General features: G+C 42.1%; 1 protein-coding gene across 7 annotated transcripts in view; it reads right to left on the reverse strand.

The window, feature by feature from the left end:
• Positions 1-25,187, reverse strand: part of usp9 (ubiquitin specific peptidase 9) — an 83,771-nt gene that overhangs the window by 41,296 nt on the left and 17,288 nt on the right. For 4 of the 7 annotated variants that reach the window (XM_052522149.1, XM_052522150.1, XM_052522151.1 and 1 more), the window contains exons 3-16: positions 24,042-24,187; positions 23,833-23,912; positions 18,786-18,898; positions 14,448-14,666; positions 12,743-12,858; positions 9,209-9,460; positions 8,875-9,013; positions 8,568-8,720; positions 7,555-7,659; positions 7,332-7,430; positions 3,842-3,949; positions 3,536-3,672; positions 2,838-2,876; positions 1,877-2,010 (exon numbers count right to left, since the gene is read on the reverse strand). In XM_052522149.1, coding sequence (XP_052378109.1) covers positions 1,877-2,010; positions 2,838-2,876; positions 3,536-3,672; positions 3,842-3,949; positions 7,332-7,430; positions 7,555-7,659; positions 8,568-8,720; positions 8,875-9,013; positions 9,209-9,460; positions 12,743-12,858; positions 14,448-14,666; positions 18,786-18,898; positions 23,833-23,912; positions 24,042-24,187 — 1,840 coding nt within the window. The remainder of the gene's footprint in view (positions 1-1,876; positions 2,011-2,837; positions 2,877-3,535; positions 3,673-3,841; positions 3,950-7,331; positions 7,431-7,554; positions 7,660-8,567; positions 8,721-8,874; positions 9,014-9,208; positions 9,461-12,742; positions 12,859-14,447; positions 14,667-18,785; positions 18,899-23,832; positions 23,913-24,041; positions 24,188-25,187) is intronic. The other 3 variants (XM_052522154.1, XM_052522153.1, XM_052522152.1) reach the window with 1 other exon arrangement.

The raw sequence follows: 25,187 nt of genomic DNA on the forward strand, positions 1-25,187 counted from the left end.
TAACTGCCCAGGGTTAGATACAGAGGGTAGAGAATGTAGAGAAACACACAGTGTACAAAACGTTAGGAACACCTGCTCTTTACTTTCCATGACAGACTGATCAGGTGAAAGCCATGGCCACTTGCAAAATCCACTTCATATCAGTGGTCACCAACCGGTCGATCGCAATAAACTGTTCGATCTTCAAGCATTCCTAGTCGATCACCAAACATTTCTGTAGAAAAGCCAATGATAAAGGCTTGCACACCTTTTTGTATTGTTTCACTTTTGTCGGTAGGTGCACTTGATTCAGAAGCCCTGCGCACCGTGTTGCCATTTCGATCAATTGAAATATCTGAAATGACTAAATTCTCCTACCCGGCAGACCTGGAGATCTATGGTGAAATCGAGCGCATCTACTGCGCTGGCCAATCGAATAGCTCAAATCACAGTGCCTACAGGTTGGATACTAGCCTATGTAAAATATCATAACTTTTAAAACCATGACCAGAGAGAGACTCAAAGAATATAGCAAAGAGCTGCTGTTATGATTTCATGTATAAATATATATATATATATATATATATATATATATATATATATATATATATATTAAAACATAAAAGCCCTTCTCCCTATTCCCACTCACGCTGAAATGAATGAGTAGCCCTGCATTTGTATTATTATTCATTTCATGTTCATTTTAAGAGGAATATTTCACTTTCACTGAAGACTGTCCCCTCTCTCTGCTCAGTCTCACCGTGAGAGGATAACCCTCTGCTGCTCTCTCCTTCCCTGAGACTAATGCAATGTAAAAAACATCTGGGAACTCTGACATCTCCGACTTTCGCGACAGCTAATGGGGATCCTAATAAAATACCAAATACAAGACAACAGGGAATTTGAAAAAAAAATAAATAAAAAATAGATCCGACTGGGAAAAATAGTTTTAAATGGTCATCCAACTCGGAATTCGACCGGAGCATCACGGACTTCGTGATTTGACCTAGTTTTTTCACCGTGTTCCCAGTTGTCTTGAAAGTACCATGACCATGAAATGCAGGTACCATCAGTCCAGTAAAATAAAAGCTAATTATTTGATAATCATTTCAATTTATACTTCAGCTGTGCCTTATAAGTTGTACACCAACTACTGATCTATTTTGTTATCAAAGCTAGAGTTTTGAAATATAATATGGTCTGAATAGAAGAACGATATTGGCAGGGCAGGCATATAGCCAATATGCTGTGATAATAATGTATTAGGCCTGCCTATTGCAAACTTCATTTCCTACAGAACTGTTTTTATTGGGTTAATGTTACATTTGAGTCATGTTGAAGAAAAAAAACAGAGTGGTAGATCTCGGCTTGCTTTTTGACCGCGAAAGTGATCTTTACTCAGAAAAGGAAGGTGACCACTGGTGTAGATGAAGGGGAGGAGAGAATGATTTTTAAGCCTCATGACAATTGAGACATGGATTGTGTATGTGTGCCATTCAGAGGATGAATGGACAAGACAAAACATTTAAGAGCCTTTGAACAGGGTTTTGGTAGTAAGTGTGAGCCACACCAGTTTGACTGTGTCAAGACCTGCAGCGCTGCTGGGTTTTTCACGCCGAACATCAAAAATGATCTACCACAAAAAGGAAGTCCAGCCAAATTGACACAACTGTGAGAAGCATTGGAGTCGACTTGGGCCAGCCTCCCCGTGGAACACTTTCGACACCTTGTAGAGTCCATGCCCCGACGAATTGAGGCAGTTCTGAGGGCACAACTCAATATTAGGAAGGTGCTCCTAATGTTTTGTACACTCAGTGTAGTATTTCTGAAGAAGTCTGAAAGTCAAGAATGAGGCAATCGTGATTAATGAGAAAATCGAATCCACTGTGTCAGGTACCTTTAGAGAACTGCCTCATGGTCTCCATGTAGGCAGAGAGGTTCTCAGCCACGAGCGTGACCAGGGCATGGTTGTGTTGGAGCTGGTTGATCAGGTCATGGCGATAGAACACATGAGGACTCCTCTGAGTCTGACTGTATAGCAGAGAGTGAGGTGGAAAGAGATATGAAGAGAGAAAGAGATGGAGAGAAAGATAGTTGGAGGGAGAGAGAGATGGAGAGAGAGGGTGGAAAAGAGAGACAAAAGTTCAGAGACTTAGCCACCATGTCTATGACAGGTAGACAACTTATATTCCCACTCCTACTAATGAAATGATTACAATGATTTACGTGTACAATTAGTGGAATTTTGTTGCTTATCTGCACCTGTAGCTTAAAGAAATACATTTTGGTATGTCGACTGTTCTAACCAGTAAGCCATTATCTGTGTGTGTGTGTGTGTGTGTGTGTGTGTGTGTGTGTGTGTGTGTAGCAAGAGAAATGTTGAGGAATTTCAGTCTTAAAATTACTAGGATGTCGTGTTGTTCCGGAAATGTGAGTATGCAGCACACTCAGAAATGCCCCCAAAATGTCACCCTGCAAACAGTCAGTGATTGGAGCTAAGAAGAGCAGGTGCAGAAAAAGACGCATTTCAGTGTGACACCCTTTTCCCTTGGTATTGAAATACTTTTGCACCCAATTCCCCAAATAATGCACTACTTGACAAGAGCCCTGTGTGGCTCTGCTCAAAGGTAGTGCACTGTTTGTGGTCATTTGTGGCTCTGGTCAAAGGTAGTGCAGTAGTGTATAAGGAATAGGGCGTAATTTGAGATTTACCCTGAGAGAGGTTTGCTAAAGCAGATTAATTAATGAAAATAAACATTACAGATCTGTTGTACCATCTGAGAGAGAGAAAATTAGAAATGATTTACAATTTATACAAAATATTGCCATAATATCCCCCAAATTAGCTGTCAACTTACCCCGCTAAGTTCGTTTGTATGTTAATAGGAATTTTCTTTCTGAAAAACAACAGGCATGTGGTGTGCTACATATTTGCTGCATTTACTTGTACTATTTCAGTCAGTACAACTGCAACTTGTTATTAAAAGCAGCACCTTATTCAACAATCTCCATGCTACTTTGAGAGCTCAGCGTTTAAGAAGCAAGATACATTCGCTCAGTTTTAGTCTTCAAGAATGCTCCCAGTCTAAGTTAGTGAAAACCTGGTCAAACTGGGTGGCAAGGTCAAGTCACAGACTGTTGACAGAAAATCCCTGTTTACAAAAGAGTTGGCATGCCTCAGCGTCTCTGGAAATGTGATTAAAATGCCAGAGACATCTGTGTCAGCTATGTGAAAAATCAAAGCCATGCTTTAAATGTGTAGAGTAAATGTATAACCAAGCATAGCATTCTGAGCACAACAAAAATTAGCCTTTTTTAAGTGGGGTGAAATATTTAACTATTTAAAATGCTGCAGATAGAAACGTAAAGTATTGAGCTGACAAATCCCTTTTGTACATAACAAAAAAAGTCTGCTCTACACTGTGCATTTCTATCTGTTACGTCCTGAATAATACTCCATTTGTACTCATTCTGTTTCCATTCCTTTGTCAATAACCAGCATGTTCAACTATGTCCCTCCTCCAAGCCCGTAGTTGAACTCTGACCATCTCCTTACCTGAGATTCTGAGGAGCCTCTCCGAACAGGCTACAGATCTCTCGGATCTGCTTTAGTGCAGGAATCACCCATTTGTCATTGGTGCGCAACTCTTCTATGAAGCGATCGATCCACTGGATCTTCTGCGTGTCTCGATCCTGAAATGAACACGAACATCCGTATTCAAGGAACACACACACAGCCATAAGCCGATTCTTCTGAACACTCCAATAGACAGCTTCAAATAAATCTTAATTGATTGGTTTTCAGTACCTTGAGCCGTATGGGAAAGCAGTTGCCTGGCTCTTGACTGGTACCTAGTATTACCTGAGAGCAACTGTAGTCCAGTATCTTGATGTGAGCACTGAGAGCCTGGTCCATGATGTCTACAGGCACGTCATCGCTGTGAGCCAGGTTCCACAACAGGTTCAGCACCTTGTGGTGAGAGGAGGAGAGGAACCTTCAGTACTTCTATCCAAACAGAGCACAAGGAGCTGGAATAAGACATCTCTTTAACCAATGCTTGACATTCAGGGCTGCCCGCTGGCTAGGGGAGGTTTAGGAAACCCCTCGGGCCAGGGGAGGTTTAGGAAACTCCTCGGGCCAGTCTATCATCCCAGTCAGTGGTCCGCTTGGGCCAGTGAAAAAAAGGTTAAGGATATATAACTGTTTAAAAAAACATGAATTCCCGAAGCTGCTGGTTCATTATGTATACTGAACAAAAATAAGTGCTACATGTAAAGTGTTGGTCCCATCTTTCATAAGCTGAAAAAAAAAAAAAAATCACAGAAATGTTACATATGTACAAAAAGGTTATTTCTCTCAAATGTAGTGCACAAATTTGTTAACATCCCTGTTAGTGAGCATTTTGCCAAGATAATCCAGCCACCTGACAGGTGTGGCATATCAAGACGCTGATTAAACAGCATGATCACGGGGACAATAAAAGGTCACTCTAAAATGTGCAGTTTTGTCACAATACAATGCCACAGATGTCTCAAGTTGAGGGAGTGTGCAATTAGCGTGCTGACTGCAGGAATGTCCACCAGAGCTGTTGCCAGAGAATTTAATGTTAATTTCTCTACCATAATTTCTCTACTAACTCCAACCGTTTTAGAGAATTTGGCAGTCTCACCAGCCTCACAACCACAGACCACGTGTAACCACGCCAGCCAAGGACCTCCACATCCGGCTTCTTCACCTGCAGAATTATTTGAGGGGGGGTATTTCTGCCTGTAATAAAGCCAATTTGTGGGGGAAAAACACATTCTGATTTGCTGGGCCTGGCTCCCCGGTGGGTGGGCCTGGCTGCCTTCCAAGGACCACCATGGCTGCACCCCTGCCCAGTCATGTGAAATCCATAGATTAGGGCCTAATGAATTGATTTCAATTGACGTATTTCCTTATTAGAACTGTAACTCACAAAAATCTTTGAAATTGTTGAATGTTGCGTTAATATTTTTGTTCAGTTTAAAATGCTTAATCGCTCAGCGCCGCACACAGCCTAGTTTGAGATAATCTGTTGGGCGGAGAGAGCACACAGCCTAGTTTGAGATATCTGTTGGGCAGAGAGAGCACACAGCCTGTTTGAGATATCTGTTGGAGAGAGCAGACAGAGTTTGAGATATCTGTTGGGCAGAGAGAGCCTAGCCTTTGAGATATCTGTTGGGCAGAGAGAGCACACAGCCTAGTTTGAGATATCTGTTGGGCAGAGAGAGCACACAGCCTAGTTTGAGATATCTGTTGGGCAGAGAGAGCACACAGCCTAGTTTGAGATATCTGTTGGGCAGAGAGAGCACACAGCCTAGTTTGAGATATCTGTTGGGCAGAGAGAGCACACAGCCTAGTTTGAGATATCTGTTGGGCAGAGAGAGCACACAGCCTAGTTTGAGATATCTGTTGGGCAGAGAGAGCACACAGCCTAGTTTGAGATATCTGTTGGGCAGAGAGAGCACACAGCCTAGTTTGAGATATCTGTTGGGCAGAGAGAGCACACAGCCTAGTTTGAGATAATCTGTTGGGCAGAGAGAGCACACAGCCTAGTTTGAGATAAGAGAGAGCACACAGCTGTTGGGCAGAGTTTGAGATATCTGTTGGGCACACAGCCTAGTTTGAGATATCTGTTGGGCAGAGAGAGCACACAGCCTAGTTTGAGATATCTGTTGGGCAGAGAGAGCACACAGCCTATCTATCTGTTGGGCAGAGAGAGCACTGTTGGGCACAGCCTAGTTTGAGATATCTTTGGGCAGATATTTGAGATATCTGTTGGGCAGAGAGAGCACACAGCCTAGAGATATCTGTTGGGCAGAGGCACACAGCCTAGTTTGAGATTGAGATATCTGTTGGGCAGAGAGAGCACTGTTGGGCACAGCCTAGTTTGAGATATCTGTTGGGCAGAGAGAGCACACAGCCTAGTTTGAGATATCTGTTGGGCAGAGAGAGCACACAGCCTAGTTTGAGATAATCTGTTGGGCAGAGAGAGCACACAGCCTAGTTTGAGATAATCTGTTGGGCAGAGAGCACACAGCCTAGTTTAAGATATCTGTTGGGCAGAGAGAAAAAAGTCCTTGAAAAGTCCTTGACATGCTGGTAGCCAATTTAGAAGTTCAACGGCTCCAATATAATTAGGCCGATTCACGATTTCCTTTATGATCCGTTTTTATGAGAGATGTAGCCGCTATCATTTGTTTCAAGCCATTTCAATTGATAGGTGCTGCGCTATTCGGTTGCTTTTGTTGGGGTAAAACCATGTACGGAAGGATATATTATTACTAAGGGAACCCGTTTTTTGCTCACTTTCTCGTTTTTTAAAATGTATTTTATTCATCCGTTATTTTACCAGGTAAATTGACTGAGAACACGTTCTCAATTACAGCAACGACCTGGGGAATAGTTACAGGGGAGAGGGGGGGATGAAAGAGCCAATTGTAAACTGGGGATTATTAGGTGACCGTGATGGTTTGAGGGCCAGATTGGGAATTTAGCCAGGACACAGGGGTTAACACCCCTACTCTTACGATAAGTGTCATGGGATCTTTAATAACCTCAGAGAGTCAGGACACCCATTTATAACGTCCCATTTGAAATACAGCACCCTACACAGGGCAGTGTTTTTTAGACCAGAGGAAAGAGTGCCTCCTACTGGACCTCCAACACCACTTCCAGCAGCATCTGGTCTCCCATCCAGGGACTGACCAGGACCAACCCTGCTTAGCTTCAGAAGCAAGCCAGCAGTGGTATGCTGCTGGCATGCTGCTGTTTCAAGCATACAATAACTCTTCAACATCTCAAATGGCGAGACTGACTAGCTACTACATGGACAGACTTCATGTTTATGTGTCAGGAACATCTATTGCTGCATGCAGTCTATTTAGTCAGGCAATGCCCACATTGACATATTTTTGAATAAATAAAAATACATGTCAATGTCAATGCATAATGCTGTTAGGAAGGCCTATAAAATAAAATAAATTATGCTAATGTATACTTTTTTCTAACATTTTTGGGGGTGAAGTTTTATTTCTTTCGTCTATTACAACAATGAAATATAACATGTAGGTCCTTGAAAATTACAATGAAGTGCTTGAAAAAAAGTCCTTGAAAGTCCTTGCATTTGTCTGTATGAACCGTGTATAGGATACTTGCTACAAACTAATGGAAGATAAAATCACCTGCTATTGAAATTATGCTCGCATCATTCACTTTACTGATAGATCTTGACCTGGTCAGTATTTTGTTCCATTCGGGCCAGTAGCTTTTATTTGTCACTGACCCCGTCTGGACTGGCAAATTGACCTGGATGTCGAGCCATGATTACCTTGTGGGCCATCACTCCATCCTTGTCATCCTCCGCCAGACGACGGATCAGCTCCAGCAGCTTCTCACGCTGCTTCTTACTAGCGTTCGTCCAACTCGCCTGCAGGCCACAAACACCACCACGGGGGTTAGGAGAGCAGTGTGTGTGTGTGTGTGTGTGTGTGTGTGTGTGTGTGTGTGTGTGTGTGTGTGTGTGTGTGTGCGAACGGAAAGAAGTCTCTCACCTTGAAGCAGTCAAAAAGGTGGTCGAGCTGCTCAGGGGAGAAGTCCCAGGCCAGCTTGGCCAGGAGGTCGTGGACGTTCTTCACGATGGCCTCATGTTTACCAGCCTGCGGGTGGAACAAAGTGTCAACAAACATGTAAACAATCACATTTCCTGTTTCCAGCCTCCGATAGACAATGCAGGAGCACATAAACATAATTTAATGGACCGAGCCATGCTTAGGAAAGGGCGTTTTCAGCCGATCAAACCCAATGACCTGGAAATGCCCCAGCTAAGACAAGGGATTTCCCATTCTGCTTTTAGAGCCGTTACGGGTAGAACCATGCTTTTGGTGCACTTTTTGAGGCACTGTGCTTTTACCGGTATTTCCAGCATTAACCACGAGTGTTGCTGCAGGTAAGAAATCCTAGGAATTCTTTTGTAATTGACACAAGCCATCTCCAAATCAATCAATCAATGTCTGGTTGTGTGTTTGTGTTTGGCGGAGGGACCAGAAAATGCGAAGCTCTGCCACTTAAGGTGTTGGCTTGACAGTTGCTGGACCCAGGTTCGAGTTCCAGTCTGGGCTACCCCCCAAATTCATTTGAATATAATTCCATGGTTGGTTTCATTGACTTTCCCCTTTAACTGCACTGAATTTAACAGATTTCTTTGCTACAACTTCTGAGTCTGTTGGAGAAGTATAGAATCACTGATCTACAAATCGTATTCCCTCACAAATAATAGGTTTTGTGAGATTAAGATTCACAGAGCTACGCCTCCCGACTCAGCCAATCACGCAAACAAACACGCAAAACCAGACATTGACTGGAGACAACTTGTGTCAATTACAGCACATTTCCTAGGATTTTTTACCTGCAGCAATTATTGTGGATAATTCTGGAAATACCTGCTAATAAGTACACAAAAAAGCTTTGCCCTAGTTATAGGTCATATCCCTTTCACCTGAACCATGCACGATGTGTGTGATAATCAATGGCTCTCTCTTCAAACACACACACAAACACACAGTACCTGTGCAGCCCAGATGTTGTCCAGGTCCTGCATGGTAAGAGCTTTCTCTTTGATGACGAAGCGAAGTATCTTCTCTAGTTTTTCTACGTACTGAGGCTGGTGCAGACTGTCCCTCAGCACGATGGACAGGATGTGGTTCTGCTGGATCCACTCCTGAGAGACAGAGGCATCTTTCAATCTCCACTCAAACACCAACAGTTCTGCTATGCCACCAGAAACAACACCAAGGTACACGCTCTATATTACGCACTTTGTGACAAAAGCGCTCGTTATAAAAATACATTTGATAGGCTGGTGGTTAACTCACCGCCATGCGCTCTGCAGTAAGCCACTCCTCTTCCTCAGGGTTGCCATGTCGATGTGTATAGTAGGACACACTTGAGATGACCTTGTTTACTTCATTTAGTGCATTCATTTTGCCATTAAAAGAGGAAATTTGCAATAACCTGTGGATGAAAACAACCACCACAGATTACTATCAACAAATAGTTCACATTGGGGCAATCCCTAACGAAAGACTACAAAACCCTTATTGACATGAATACATGATTTGTGCACATCTCAGGTTAGCATTCAACAGTTTGAAAGGCAGGTGTTTTAAAACAAAAGCTTTAAGACAGTTTGTTCTGAAGCGAACTCACCTAAGAATCATTTTTAACCTAAAAATCTCTAAACTCTTAACGGTCTCCTCCTGCCCAGGCACCCTGGAGGCCAGGTTCTTCAGGGACTTGATGATCATGGACAGGGCGTCATTTTTGGCTTCGTTCTTGGCCTCCTTCTTCAGCTCCTCATCTGTCAGGTTCTCCAGAAACTGAGGAACCATCTCGATGACAGGCAGGAAGTACTTCTTCACCGTGTGCAATGTTAGGAACTCGTAACACTGCCCAAAAGGCCTGGAGGACAACACAAAACAGTCGCAACACGTCCAGAAGACCAAGTCGTTCCCAGCTCTATATAGGGTTCATACACATTTTAACCAATGGAATTCTATGAATTTTCCATTACTCTCCATGACTTTTAACCAAACTTCCATGACCAACAATTGGCGGCATCTCCACCTACGTTTAAAAAAGTATGCCTAATGTGGTATCGATACTGGGAGGATGTTCTCTGATCCCATGCACAACGACAGAAGATGGTACAAGGAACTTAACCCCCCACATAGAATACCTGTTAGGCAACTGTATAAAACACATGGTCAATCCTAAATCTGGAGGGCTACTGTGTGTGCAGGCTTTTGATCAAGCCCTGCTCAAACAGTTCATCAAGGTCTGATTGAGCAGTTCATTTCTAAAATGTGGTTAGTTTTAAGGGGACTGCAATAAAAGTCTGCACACCCATTAGCTCTCAGGGAGGATGGTTGACCACCCTTGATGTGTAACATTGCAACATTACAACCAAATACGTTTGCTTTTTGAAAATAATTTGCTTTTTCAATATATCAAAGAACAAATGGCCACGTTAGGCTACAAATCTTGATATTCAGTTGAAGCAAGCCCACATACTTTCTTTGACATTTTAGTCATATATAGGTTTTGTCATACTTATCTTAGAAGTGTTTACTTTGCAACTCAATAGATGCTAGTTAGCCTGCAATGTCCCATACATTGGATGCACAAATCAATTGGAAGCATCTACAAAACAAGTTGAAGCCACATAATCCTAGACTACATCAAATATTCTTTCTTAAAATTACAGTTCCCAGTTTTTTTTTTATTCACATTACTAAATTCCCTGTAATTGAACCAAATCCCAACTAATATAATGGCGGAGTGAATTGTTAGTTAAATCAAAAAGAATAATATCAATTAATCATATGAATCGTTCAAAAAAGTAAATAAACTTTGAATGGCCTTATTCGCGAGTGTTGGGGGAAAGTTTTTTGGGACTTGAATACATGCTAATTATAGATAAAATGGTAAACTAAAGGCTACAATTAAATGTTTTGAATTGGCTACCTAGTTATTAATCTGTTCTTTATCATATTTTATTGGCCTACCTGCTGCTGCAATGTCCTACTGTCTCTCCTTTAGTTATGGCCCACTCGTCTCGCACACATGCAGGTGATGTACGCAAACAAAGACGCGCTAAAGTGTCATTCCGATCCTGGCTGGTATGTGGATTTTTATTTGATTGACAAAATATTTAAAAACTGTGGCTAAATAACTTACATTAACCAAAATGATTAAATACATTTCAATTACTTTCCAAAACTTTTTGGATTTGATCATTTTCCAAATATTTTCCAGGCCTGTAAAACACCATTATAAAACTCCATGAGTTTTCCAGGATTTTCATGACCATATGAACCCAGTCTACATGTTGAAGCATGTTTATTAAAAAAAACAAGAGTTGTGGGTTTGATTGTTGTATGGGCCACATTAAAGAATCTTCATCAATCCAGTCATGAAGACAGCTATCAGAGCAAGAACCTAAGGCCTTCTTTACTGGTGGGATGATATACACTGGTGGTGCATGGAGTTGAGTTAGCCTTCGGAAGTATTCAGACCTGGACTTTTTCCACATTTTGTTAGGTTTCGTGCTTATTCTAAAATGGACTAAATCGTTTTCACCCCCAATACCTCATAATGACGAAGCAAAAACAGATTTTTTTGCGAATGTATTAAATATAAAAAAACATAAATATCACATCTACATAAGTATCAAGACCCTTTACTCAGTACTTTGTTGAAGCACCTTTGGCAGCAATTACATCATCGAGTCTTCTTGGGTATGACACTACGAGCTTGGCACACCTGTATTTGGGGAGTTCCTCCCATTCTTCTCAAGCTCTGTCAGGTTGGATGGGGAGCGTCGCTACACAGCTATTTTCAGGTCTCTCCAGAGATGTTAGATCGGGTTCAAGTCCGGGCTCTGGCTGGGCCACTCAAGGGCATTCAGAGACTTGTACCGAAGCCTCTACTGCGTTGTCTTGGCTGTGTGCCTAGGGTCATTGTCCTGTCGAAAGGTGAACCTTCACTTTAGGCCAAAGTGTTGAATCTTGGTTTCACCAGACCAGATAATCTTGTTTCTCATGAGAGTCTAAGTGCCTTTTGGCAAATTCCAAACAGGCTACAGAGATGGTTGTCCTTCTGGAAGGTTCTGCCATCTCAACAAAGGAACGCCAGAGCTCTGTCAGAGTGACCATCGGGTTCCTTCCCCAGATCTGTGCCCAGTCTATACAATCTTGTCTTATTCCATTTAAGAATGAGCTCTATGGACAATTCCTTCTGCTCTGACATGCACTGTCAACTGTGGGACCTTATATAGACAGGTGTGTGCCTTTCCAAATCATGTCCAATCAATTTAATTCAACACAGGTGGACTCCAATCAAGTTGTAGAAACATCTCAAGGATGATCAATGTAAACAGGAGTGCATCCTGAGCTCAATTTCGAGTCCAGCAAAGGGTCTGAATACTTGTAAATAAGGTCTCTTATTTAATTTGAATACATTTACAAAAATATTCTAAAAACCTGTTTTCACTTTCTCATTATGGAGTACAGTGTGTAGATTGCTGAGGATTTTTTTTCAAATTGATTCCATTTTTAAATAAGGCTGTAACATAACAAAATGTGGAAAAAGTCGAGTGGTCTGAATGTTTCATATAAAGTGAATTTGTGAGGGGCTAGATACATAAAGTGCTTTCATTTCTAAGCTGTAAAGCATATGTATGGAAATACCATTGAGTAAAAGGTGACATTATGTACTGACGCCTCGTATATAAATTGTTCTCAAATAAAAAAAATACTGGAGTATAGAGCTACATTGAACAAATGTAGCTTCACTGTCCAAATAAATACAACGGGTGTAGAAAGCACTTGGAAATGTAGTGAAACATGCTATTAAATGTAATCTATTAAAGCAGGAGTTTTCAACCTTTTCTTGCCCAGGGACCCCCACCCAGGCAAACCAGGGACTCCCATATATGTCAGCAACAACAACAACAAAAATAATGTCTTATTATCAGGTGGATGGTAATGGCAAGTAATCAACATTTTAAAATGAATAGATTTGGTAGACTCACTATGTTGACCTCACTACAGCTCTAACAACTAGAAAGGTATAAGAAGATTGTGCAGTTTTGAAGCCAATTTTGCAGACCCCCTGCCCTAAGGGGCCAGTGACCAGTTTGAAAACCCCTGCATTAAAGCGTGTGTTCACAGGCCAACTCACTTGATAAGTGCGGCGATGATCTGGACGTTCAGTGCTTGGCCACCTATGAAGCGATCGTGCAGTGTTTGAAACCCATTTAACGAGCCAAATTTGTTTATTAAATCCACCAACCAGCCCTGTAAACAAAGAGCAAAAAAGAACACACATGGTAAAGACACTCACCATCCGACCACTATTCACTCAAGTTGTTGAGCTATACAAATATATCCCTCTCGTCTCGCAGCTATTACACAGAAAGGCTTGGGTTGATTGAAGAGAAAATCAGAGGAGAACTGGTTGGCTTCTGATTCAACCCACATGCCCATAGAGGCTGCAGCAGTGTTCATATTGGGCTGCCTGCCATCTACAGCAGACAGGCAGCTGCCGCCTTGGCTTCCCTCCGCAACAATGTTCACATTGACCACCCCGGCCCACGCTCCATTCATCGCACTTTTCATAGAAGAAATCACACTCTCCCTGGCATGGCCCACTCTCATTTAAACTCCACAACACTCGAGTGCATCCTTTTATTGTATTTTCATCCCTCTTCCATTTTCTATGCAGTGCACGGAGGGATCCTCCTCTGTTTCTGTGCACTGGCCCTAAGGCGGCAAGCCCAGAGCAAACAATACTGCTCTGTAGATTTGTTCCATGAAAATAAATTGCAGGCAAACAGATGACTAAAAAGACTGTTCTCTGTTCCTATGGCAATCGCAGATATCCAGAGGATATTTTATTTCGTCTCAATTCAAAAAATGTATTCGGACATTTCTCATTGTGCAGATATGAAGAGATTAAGATGGGAGAAAAAGAAACATTCACACAGTATCCCCAATATCAGTCCCAGCACATAAGTTTATTTAAAAAATCCTCATTATGTATTTTAGTTGATCCACCTGGCTACAGGTAATTTATGTTTTATTTCACCTTTATTTAACCAGGTAGGCCAGTTGAGAAAAAGTTCTCATTTACAACTGCGACTTGGCCAAGATAAAGCAAATCAGTGTGACACAAACAACCCAGAGTTACACATGGGATAAACAAACGTACAGTCAATAACACAATAGAAAAATCTGAATACAGTGTGTGCAAATGTAGTGAAGTGGTGTTTATTGGTGATTTAGGAAAAAGATCTTGGCGAACAGGAGTAAGTTGTAGTGGTAACAGTCCCTGGAACCAGAGATGGGCATTTGAAATGTTTGACTGTTCCAGTACCCACGTGATATTTATTTGGAGTAATTGAATGGAGAAAAAAAAAAAATCTTAGAACAAGGGCCGCACTGGATTTGTACTTGCAAAAAAAATCGCAAAAATAGCAAATTTATCATAACCATTATAGATAAATCCTAATTGATAAATTTCCCCACATATAAATTCAGTCAATAAAAAAAGCAAGTGCCATTTAAGATTAATTTATTGAAACCGTAATATCAACTGGTTATATTATATTGTGGAACTCAAGCTTAAAAAGGCAGTAACCTCAGAAGCGGCGCTTTCTTCTAGAAGCCTATGGCTGTGTAATGGCATTGCTCTGTTAATTTAGCAGACAAGACGCTCATAACAGTAGAACCGCCTGGTCTTTCATCCTGCAAGTACCCGGTAGAAAACATTGCCGGGCATCCCTTTAGCATATGCATCAGATGCATTTCAAGGAGTACTATGGGAGAACAACTTGGGTGAGAAATAAGAAATCTTTGGGGGGGGCTACCTTGAATTCGGACCCTACCTTGGGGGAGCGAGGGTCAGGGGGGCGGGCGAAGAGCTCGTCATCGGCCAGCTGCACCCCGGCAGGCACCGTCTCAGAGGGCCGTGTGCCGTTGTAGATGTGGAACTTGCAGTGGGGGTTGGTGGCCATGGCCATCAGCTCCAGCAAGGGGAACCAGTCCTGAGAAAGCTTGGCCACACACAGCTCCACCAGCCGGTGTGTGTTGTTGATGATACACCTCTGGATAGGGAGAGAGAGCGAGAGAGAGCGAGAGAGCGTCAACAGCAGTTAGTTTAATAATTTCAAAACGTTCAGTGAGGTGATTTGCACTCTAACAGCACAAGAGGTCTATTTCAATCTTAACATACAAATGTAAGCAGTAATAGTTCTCTGATACACAGAGAACATTTTGAAAAAGCCTTGAAGTATAGTCTGGTGCCCAGAGAAAACCCAAACCCTACTATAGCCCCTAACCCTTCGTGTCTTTGTAGACCTGGAGGAATCAGAGTGGCATAGCGGTCTAAGGCACTGCATCTCTGTGCTTCAGGCGTCACTAAAGACACCCTGGTTCGAATCCAGGCTGCATCACAGCCAGCCGTGATTGCGAGTCCCGTGTGGCGGCGCACAATTGGCCCAGCGTCATCCAGGTTTGGCCAGGTGGGCAGTCATTGTAAATAAGAATTTCTTCTTAACCGACTTGCCTAGTTAAATAAAGGTTCAATAAAAAAAATAAGAAAAATTTATTTAAAGATAGCTGTCAGCAACATGGTGACGGCTCCACATAGCCTGGTTGACACTAGTTACCACAGACAAAGTCAAAATTGGTTACACCACAAAAATTAATGAAAACAAAAATTATCTTTGGTCTTAATTTAAGGTTAGGCATAAGGTTAGCAGCAGGGGTTGTAACCGGTTTAAGGAACAGAAAACCAGGATCTATTTTTTTGGAGGGAAGGAAATGAACAAAAGTGATCTCTAACGTTCCGGAAGATAACCATTATTGTAAAAGCACCCCCCCCCCCCGATAAAAAACATTAAGGTGCCTATGCAAAGCATGATTTCTAGGTTAAGGACACTACAGTTATCATGTTTCACATTAGATTTATTAACAACAACAAAAAAGGTATGACGTGTTTTGAAGTCTGTTGTCGCTGCACACACACACACGAGCTTGTTAGCTAGCTCTGGTCCAAAGCATTGAGCCAGCCTCGGTGATGAGCCAACTATCAGACGTTCAGATGTCCTCCATATTAGCCGCTCCTCCTCAGGTATCTAGCTGGTACTATGTAATTGATAGGCTTACTACTAATATCCTAAAAAAACAGTCAAATGCACATTATATCACGATGTCCAGTTTTTCAAGCCAAGCCTCCATGTCATGTCAACCCCGCAAAACTTCTGCCAGATCTCACGCCCTACACTGTCCCAGCATGTAAACTAGCTTGTCCGGTCCATAGCAAGCAGCTCTATCCGCAGTGATTGATAGTTAATTAATGAGCTAAATGTAAAAACTCTGTTGTTTTCACAGGGTTAAAAAGGAACAATATAAACAGGTACTTTTTTTCCGTTCAAACCCGTTTAGAACTTTATAATGCTGGTCGGAACAGAACAAAACAAATGTTTTCATTTTATTTAACTAGGCAAGCCAGTTAAGAACAAACTCCTATTTACAATGACAGCCTACCCTGGCCAAACCCTAACCCGGACGGCGCTGAGACAAATTGTGCACCACCCTATGGGACTCCAAATCATGGCCAGATGAGATACAGAATAAAAATCGAACCAGGGTCTGTAGTGACGCCCCTAGCGCTGAGATGCAGTGCCTTAGACCGCTGCGGTTCTGTTCAGAACAAAACCGAATGGGAAATAATTTTGGTTCCAAACCCTGGTTAGCAGGGTGGTTAGGTTTAAAAATCAGATTTTAAGAAGAGAGATTACAGAAAAGGGCAGGGTTTAGCCATAATTATAACTTTGTGGCTATAGTAACTAGTGCCAGAAACAATGTACACTGCTCAAAAAAATAAAGGCAACACTTAAACAACACAATGTAACTCCAAGTCAATCACACTTCTGTGAAATCAAACTGTCCACTTAGGAAGCAACACTGATTGACAATACATTTCACATGCTGTTGTGAAAATGGAATAGACAACATGTGGAAATTATAGGCAATTAGCAAGACAACCCCAATAAAGGAGTGGTTCTGCAGGTGGTGACCACAGACCACTTCTCAGTTCCTATGCTTCCTGGCTGATGTTTTGGTCACTTTTGAATGCTGGCGGTGCTTTCACTCTAGTGGTAGCATGAGACGGAGTCTACAACCCACACAAGTGGCTCAGGTAGGTAGTGCAGCTCATCCAGGATGGCACATCAATGCGAGCTGTGGCAAGAAGGTTTGCTGTGTCTGTCAGCGTAGTGTCCAGAGCATGGAGGTGCTTCCAGGAGACAGGCCAGTACATCAGGAGATGTGGAGGAGGCCATAGGAGGGCAACAACCCAGCAGCGCACCGCTACCTCCGCCTTTGTGCAAGGAGGAGCAGGAGGAGCACTGCCAGAGCCCTGCAAAATGACCTCCAGCAGGCCACAAATGTGCATGTGTCTGCTCAAACAGTCAGAAACAACTCCATGAGGGTGGTATGAGGGCCCGACGTACACAGGTGGGGGTTGTGCTTACAGCCCAACACCGTGCAGGACGTTTGGCATTTGCCAAAGAACACCAAGATTGGCAAATTCGCCACTGGCGCCCTGTGCTCTTCACAGATTAAAGCAGGTTCACACTGAGCACACGTGACAGACGTGACAGAGTCTGGAGATGCCATGGAGAACGTTCTGCTGCCTGCAACATCCTCCAGCATGACCGGTTTGGCGGTGGGTCAGTCATGGTGTGGGGTGGCATTTCTTTGGGGGGCCACACAGCCCTCCATGTGCTCGCCAGAGGTAGCCTGACTGCCATTAGGTATCGAGATGAGATCCTCAGACCCCTTGTGAGACCATATGCTGGTGCGGTTGGCCCTGGGTTCCTCCTAATGCAAGACAATGCTAGACCTCATGTGGCTGGAATGTGTCAGCAGTTCCTGCAAGAGGAAGGCATTGATGCTATGGACTGGCCTGTCCGTTCCCCAGACCTGAATCCAATTGAGCACATCTGGAACATCATGTCTCGCTCCATCCACCAAGGCCACGTTGCACCACAGACTGTCCAGGAGTTGGCGGATGCTTTAGTCCAGGTCTGGGAGGAGATCTCAGGAGACCATCCGCCACCTCATCAGGAGCATGCCCAGGCGTTGTAGGGAGGTCATACAGGCACGTGGAGGCCACACACACACTACTGAGCCTCATTTTGACTTGTTTTAAGGACATTACATCAAAGTTGGATCAGCCTGTAGTGTGGTTTTCCACTTTAATTTTGTGTGACTCAAACTCCAGACCTACATGGGTTGATAAATTTGATTTCCATTGATAATTTTTGTGTGATTTTGTTGTCAGCACATTCAACTATGTAAAGAAAAAAAGTATTTAAGAATATTTAATTTATTCAGATCCAGGATGTGTTATTTTAGTGTTCCCTTTATTTTTTTGAGCAGTGTATATTGTCTAGTTGATATCTTATCCACCCTACCCCTGACATTTCTCAAATCTGAAATTAGCCCCACCTTTGATATTGTACTCCGTCAATCCTTTCATGTCTAAATCAAGTCCCAAGAAGTAAGTGTGAGGCATAGGAGCTGATTTGAGACTATTGGGGGGGACCTGAGCCCATAGCTAGAGATAGAGCTGGGCTGTCAGAGTGGGTGGCTCACACTCTACTGAGAGCGGCTATTCAGGATCAATGTTACTGAGTTAAACAGAACAGCCAAACCAAAGCCCCCCCCCCCCTCCAATAAAAGAGCATTGATCACCCCTGGGATTCTCCGTTCATTTTTCCTTCTTTGCTCCAGCTCAAGAGTCCAGATAGCAAACTGTGTTGACCGACAAGACTGAGGCAGAGGAACATAAGCCACCTGCTTTGCTTTCAACAGATGACAGAAAATAAATTAATCGGATCTCAACAGGAGGGTGCTTCTGGTGATGTCACTCCCCTTAGCAAGGCCCTGTTTGAATACTTCTAAAGAAATGCATCCTTACCTTCTTGAGTTAATCACAATTAACACAATTGGATTCAACACAATTGGATTGGTCAAAAAACAGGATTTCCACTGGATAGGTTTCACCAATCCAATCATGTCAAATTAGTGATTACCCTAAAGAAGGGACTGGGAGGAGGAAGGGTTTTCAAAGTTTTGGAAGAGGGTCTGTGACTTCTTAAAAAACAATGACCATTATCCTGATTAAATTGTATCCAATAAAGAAGAAGACTCACATGGATCTCAAACTTCCACCCGCTGACGGCCTCGTCTGTAAGGATCTTGGTGAAGGAGATGGTCAGGCCATCTCGGAAAAACCTCTGGCACGCCTCACATTTCACATCAAGTCCTAAACAGAGAGAAAATAATTAGGTGCATGGAGATATTGTACTCCCACATCAGTGAAGGCTCCTCAGGAGGAAGGGAAGGACCATCCTCCTCAGTGAATTTCAAAAATGTAAATAGTTTAACTATACTTAATATATTCACATCACAAAATAATGTATTAGAACACACTGTTTTGCAATGGAGGTCTATAGGGTCGCACAATGACACTGTTTTGCAATGAAGGTCTATAGGGTAGCACAATGGTGTAGCCGGAGGACAGCTCGCTTCCGTCCTCCTCTGGAGAGAGGGATATTATGTTAGCTAGCAAGTCAGGGTAAGCTTTTGGTTTTATTAATTTATTGCCACAGGGGCCCTCCGGTGTAACTGCTAAACTGCTTGCTGACTGTATACTGTACTGCATGATTCTAGCCCGTTTACTAACCTGTTCGAGTAATTATGTGGTCTATGAAGTGTGCTAATATGGTGTCATGACTTTACCTCCTTGGTGAGGATCAAAGGTGCCAGATCAACTGGCAATGGCAGACAGATAGCCAAATCCCTTTGTTACCGTGAGACTTTTTCCGCCCGAAATTCAACATCAAACAATGGACACTGGGACCACATATTTCAACATCCGAATGTTGGGAATGATGAGAGATGGAATATGGAAAATGTATGTCTATTTTGTTGTCATTAAAATAGTTATGAAGACACTATAACAAAAACATTGCAACTTGAAGAGCTTTAACACTGTGTATACCAGGTTTACATTATTTATGTTGTGTAGAAAATATCAAGGGTAAAGGGAATGTTTTTGTGACGATAGGATTGTTTTTAGTTCCCTAACAAGATCATAGTAATTATGATGCCTTGCTTCGTAACTAGCCATGCCTCAGGGAGCGTGTCACGTAAACGCCCCTTTCTACCTGAGGGTATAAAACGATTCAGTTCAGAATTAATATAATCAGACTAGATGGATCAAAAGCTGCAGCTTTGTCCACATTAGTCACGAACCCGAAAACTCCAACACTAGGTTGAAGAAGACAACGGAACCTCAACTTCTTAAGGTATAGGGGGCAGCATTTTCACTTTTGGATAAATAGCGTGCCCAATTTCAACTTCCTGCTACTCATGCCAAGAATATAAGATATGCATATTATTAGTAGATTTGGATAGAAAACACTCAGAAGTTTCTAAACCTGTTTGAATCATGTCTGTGAGTTTAACATAATTTATGTAGCAGGCAAAACCCTGAGGACTAACCGTTCAGAATTTTTTTATTTTAGGTCTCGGTCTGTTCGGTGAGTTCTCATTGGGAAACAATATTTCTTGGGAACTTGTTTTCAGTTCCTACCGCTTCCACTGGATGTCACCAGTCTTTGGAATTTGGTTGAGGTTATTCCTTTGTGCAATGGAAGTAGTAAGGCCATCTAGGAACTGCATAACACTGTTGAGAGTTGCGCAAGACTTGAAAAGTAGCTTGGTTTGTTGTCTTCCTGTATTGAACACAGATAGACCAGTCTTCAATTATTAACGTTTAAAAATACCTAAAGTTGTATTACAAATGTAGTTTGAAATGTTTTGGCAAAGTTTACAGGCAATATTTGAAATATTTTGTAGTGACGTTGCGCAATTTGGAAGCTGTTTTTTCCTGGATCAAACACGCCAAATAAATGGACATTTTGATATATATGGACGGAATTAATCGAACAAAAGGACCAACTGTGATGTTTATGGGACATATTGGAGTGCCAACAAAAGAAGCTTGTCAAAGGTAAAGCATGTTTTATATTTTATTTCTGTGTTTTGTCGCGCCTGCAGGGTTGAAATATGCTACCCTCTTTGTTTACTGTTGTGCTATCATCAGATAATAGCTTCTTATGCTTTAGCCGAAAAGCCTTTTTACAATCTGACATGTTGGCTGGATTCACAACGAGTGTAGCTTTAATTTAGTATCTTATGTGTGTGATTTAATGAAAGTTAGATTTTTATATAATTTTATTTGAATTTGCCGTGCTGCATTTTCCCTGGCTTTTGGCCAAGTGGGACGCAAGGTTTCGCCTGTAACATCAGTTCTGTGGCACTCAGAGACAATATCTTTGCAGTTTTGGAAACGTCAGAGTGTTTTCTTTCCAAAGCTGTCAATTATATGCATAGTCCTCAGAGACAATATCTTTGCAGTTTTGGAAACGTCAGTGTTTTCTTTCCAAAGCTGTCAATTATATGCATAGTCGAGCATCTTTTTGTGACAAAATATCTTGTTTAAAACGGGAACGTTTTTCATCCAAAAATTAAAAGAGCGCCCCCTATATCCAACTGGTTAAGTAGGACCATCCGGTTATTCTCTTCAAATCATCGTTGCTGTTTTTATCACCACTCTGGGATCATCGACACGGCTGATTAGCCGTCCTCAGGAGACCACTTCCAGAACGAATTCAAATATAAACCGACAACTAAGAAGAAGGACATTGTGACCTCTTGTGGACAATCAGAGACACCCGCGAACGAAGGAGGCCATTCAAAGAACAGGCCCCCTTCTCACCAAGCGGAACAGTGCCCACGAAGGCCTGGGCCCAACAAGAGATACCCAGCGAAGACCTTCAACACAGAAATACATACATTACCTCTTAGCCAAAAGAGCGCCAGTTCGGGCAAGGTATTAGGGCTACTGTAAGGATAGTTTCCAACTGTATCCAAGTGTTGCTTCTCTTTCTCGCTCTCTATTTAACTCTCCATCTTGTGTAACAAGTGTCATAGTGTTAGTCCGCTACGGACTTGTTGTCATCGTATTAAGTTTCTTATCAATAATCTATACAGTGTGTGTGTCTTATGTTATCATTTAGCTAATTAGTAAGTAAATAATCAAATCAATTTGTGTGGTACGGAATGATCAGAGACACGGGTTTGTGCAGATTTACGAAGTCTGCGACATTCAGAACGAGATTGATGAGGTAATAATTAATAATTGACTGTTATTGATGTAAGAGATATTTATATATCTTTAGAGTTTAAAATCAGGAGATAATAACTCACACATTTTCCTGTGGTGCCCCAAATTCCAAATAAGTTAATTCCTACATGATTAATTTAATCTCGTACCAATTAAACATAGTAGGAAATTATTCAATAAATAACAGTCATCACATTAATGATAGTCTATATCGTTATCACCATTGACGTGACTATGTGCAGCAGTTAATGGTTATGATATGGTTTGGAAGTTTTTTTTGCCTTGTCAGACAGCTGGTGTGTTGTGCACTGAAGTCCACAAGCAATGGGAAAACTTGAGAGGAGGAGAATGTGAAAATGCGAGAAGTAATTATACAATGAGCAAAGTGAAGATGACGTTTGTATGTGGCTGCTATGAAAGTTAACTGTATTGAGTGTGATCAGGAGTGTATTCATTCAGCTAATTCTGTTGGAAAGCTTTTCTTAAACGGAAGCAAACAGAACAAAAACGGGATAAACATACCTGAATTTGTCCAATAGAATCTCTCGTTTGCTACTGTTCGACTAATGATTACAACCTAGATCTGCTAGATACAGGAAAGAGTGTGCAAGAGTGTGATGGGTTTGGGCTTGGCGGTATAGGTATTGGACTATATACACAACGGCTATATCGCACGGACCAGTTTAAGTTTTGACTTGACCTTTAATAACAGTAATTCAATGTTTGGTTTGTTAAATGTGATACTCAAGTCTGGCTTGTATAATGTTAGTTTTAATAGTTTACTCCATTTACTACTTGAGTCATCTCTCTCCCTCTCCTCCTGCTGCTAACCACACAAAGCCCTGCCCCATCACTCAAGGAGAGAGCATTTGTTCAACCACGGAGTCACGAGCCCTTTCTTGCCATTCACTCTGCATGGTCAGATGGACGCAACAATATTGCTGACATGCTGATTACATAAGTATTCTATAATTACACTATTAGTTTGTGCACCTTACTGTCTGCCAACGACTGTTTGCTAGTTTGTATTTTCTTAGCTAGGTGTTGCTAAAATTATTTGTTAATGCTAAATCGCATTTAGCAAGCCAGCTAACAGTCAAAGCAAACATGGCTAGTTGGCTAATACTGCCTGGTACCAGTACTGGCGTAGGCCTAGATAAGCATGTTTGTGCAATGGTATCTTATCAGAGAGGAAGAGGTGAAGAATGAATATGTTGGCTAGCTAGCTACATGAAGTAAGAAAACATGTAATGTAATGTCTAATTAGGGTGACCTGGAAACATTGACCAACGCTTTGGTTCCTACCCTGTCAATAATTCCTCACTGGCTTATTAATTTGTTCGTTACCATGTCAAACAACAATGTATTCAAGGTGCTGCCCACTATATTCCAACTATAGAATTGGAAAAAACATATTTCCATGATTCCAACAGTTAACTAGACCTAGATTTTCTTGCTCATATCATGCTGTGTGGCACAGTTTAGAAATTATAATAAAAGATGCAGAATTTGACGAAAATCATTTGTTTGATGGATTCAACAATATAAAATGGAGAAAGTCCCATTGAAATCACAATTTATTGTGATAATGGGTATAGGGAAAATGTTAGTATCATGTAGTAGCCTAAATCTATCAATTTTACATGAATGGAATATAAATGACAGTCATCCAACATGCTGTAATAGAAGTAAGCCCATGCTCCTAAAAAAATAAAATCACCCTCCCTCATCTTAAAAGTCAACGACTGCCACTGTACTACAGATTTTTTGGGAAGGGCTGCAAGTCAAATATCAATCTAAAGAGAAACTAAGTGGAGTCATTGACAAAGCGAAAGTAGAGTGAGTCAGCTGCCAAGCAAGTCTAAACGCCATACACTGTGGGTGAAATACAGTGCATTCATAATATTTCAAATGTGTACATAGCCAAGCTTGCTATACCATCTCGCTTGCCATAGTTCAAAGTATTGAGGAGTGATTTGAGGAATAGAATGAATCAACATTCTTACCTTTTTTACTAAGCTCTATAGCAGCTTCTAGAAGAACCTCTAACTCTCCCTTTGGAAGAACTGGAACCACCCAGCGGGGTCTGGAAACAAAACATCCACATGAATACAGATACACACTCATTCCTTCTCACAACCACACACCTCCTTCTATTAACACACCCACCCACAGAACTCAATGCCAAACATACATACACCTGTTGTGTTTGTACCTGTTGATCATGTCATCCAGCTTGGCCAGGTCTGTGTGAGGGAAGGCAGGCTCCTCCTCCTCCAGCTGGGGGGGGCCATCCCCCTGACCCTGCTCATCCGGGGGGCTCACTGGAGAGTTCTCATTGGTGGAGTTAGGGGACGCCGTCTGAAACACACCATCAAAAAACAGAATTTAGGGCAGAAATTCCCCAAATCTCAATTTCGCAATAACCCGCCTCGAAACTAGGGGAAACACTGACTCATAATATATAACAGGAGAGCCAGAGAGCCTAGTGACAGTCATCTGGACAGAACCAGTCTATTCCCAGTTCCCACCAACATTCACTCTTCAACACAAGCTCACATCATTCAGTCCTAACCTGGGATCTGCACCAGTCACTCAGACTTTCAATCAAAATCATGACATTGGGAGATTTGCATTAAAAAAAGAGGTCCAGCCCATAAAGAGCTGAGAGACGATTTCACAAGGAGGCACTGCTGTGATAGAAAGATCTTATCTGAGGCCCCTGTTGCAGCCAGGGCTCAAAACCCGTGACTGTACTCGAACAATCTACAACAAATATGGGATTTTTTTTTGTGTGTGTGTGTGTGTGTGTGTGTGTGTGTGTGTAATATATAAATGTGGCATATGCAGTTGTTAAGGAGAAATGCAGCATGACTCTTGAATCTTAAGGCTGTGAAAATCCACAGATAAATTAATCTTCATTCCCATCATGTCTTCAAGAACTGTGTGTGTGTGTGTGTGTGTGTGTGTGTGTGTGTGTGTGTCTGACATATGTTAATGACTGTTCATATGTATGAGCAGCAGTGGTAGCAGCAAGTGTGTGTGTCTGATGCGGGTAGCGGAGCTGCAGAACTTGGGAAATGTGGGGGTGTGTGGAGAAGGCTCTTTCTGCTTGGTTGACCTACATAGCCAGCTTGCCTCTCAAGTCTGGGTGCTACTCATCCCTAGCCCACACACTCTGTCCCTAGCACACACACTCTGTCTTTATTACTCTGGGGTTTGTGTTCGTAGGATTCCTACCTCCTCCTTCCAAGTCTCCCTGCCTTCTTTCTCTCTCCCTCTGTGTGCCTAGGTGTGAGCACTGACTGTCACCCCCCACAGTTTGATTCAATTAGATGCATCGCTGTGCTGCTGCTGTAAC

Source organism: Oncorhynchus keta, chromosome 7, assembly GCF_023373465.1.
Source record: "Oncorhynchus keta strain PuntledgeMale-10-30-2019 chromosome 7, Oket_V2, whole genome shotgun sequence".
NCBI lineage: Eukaryota > Metazoa > Chordata > Actinopteri > Salmoniformes > Salmonidae > Oncorhynchus > Oncorhynchus keta.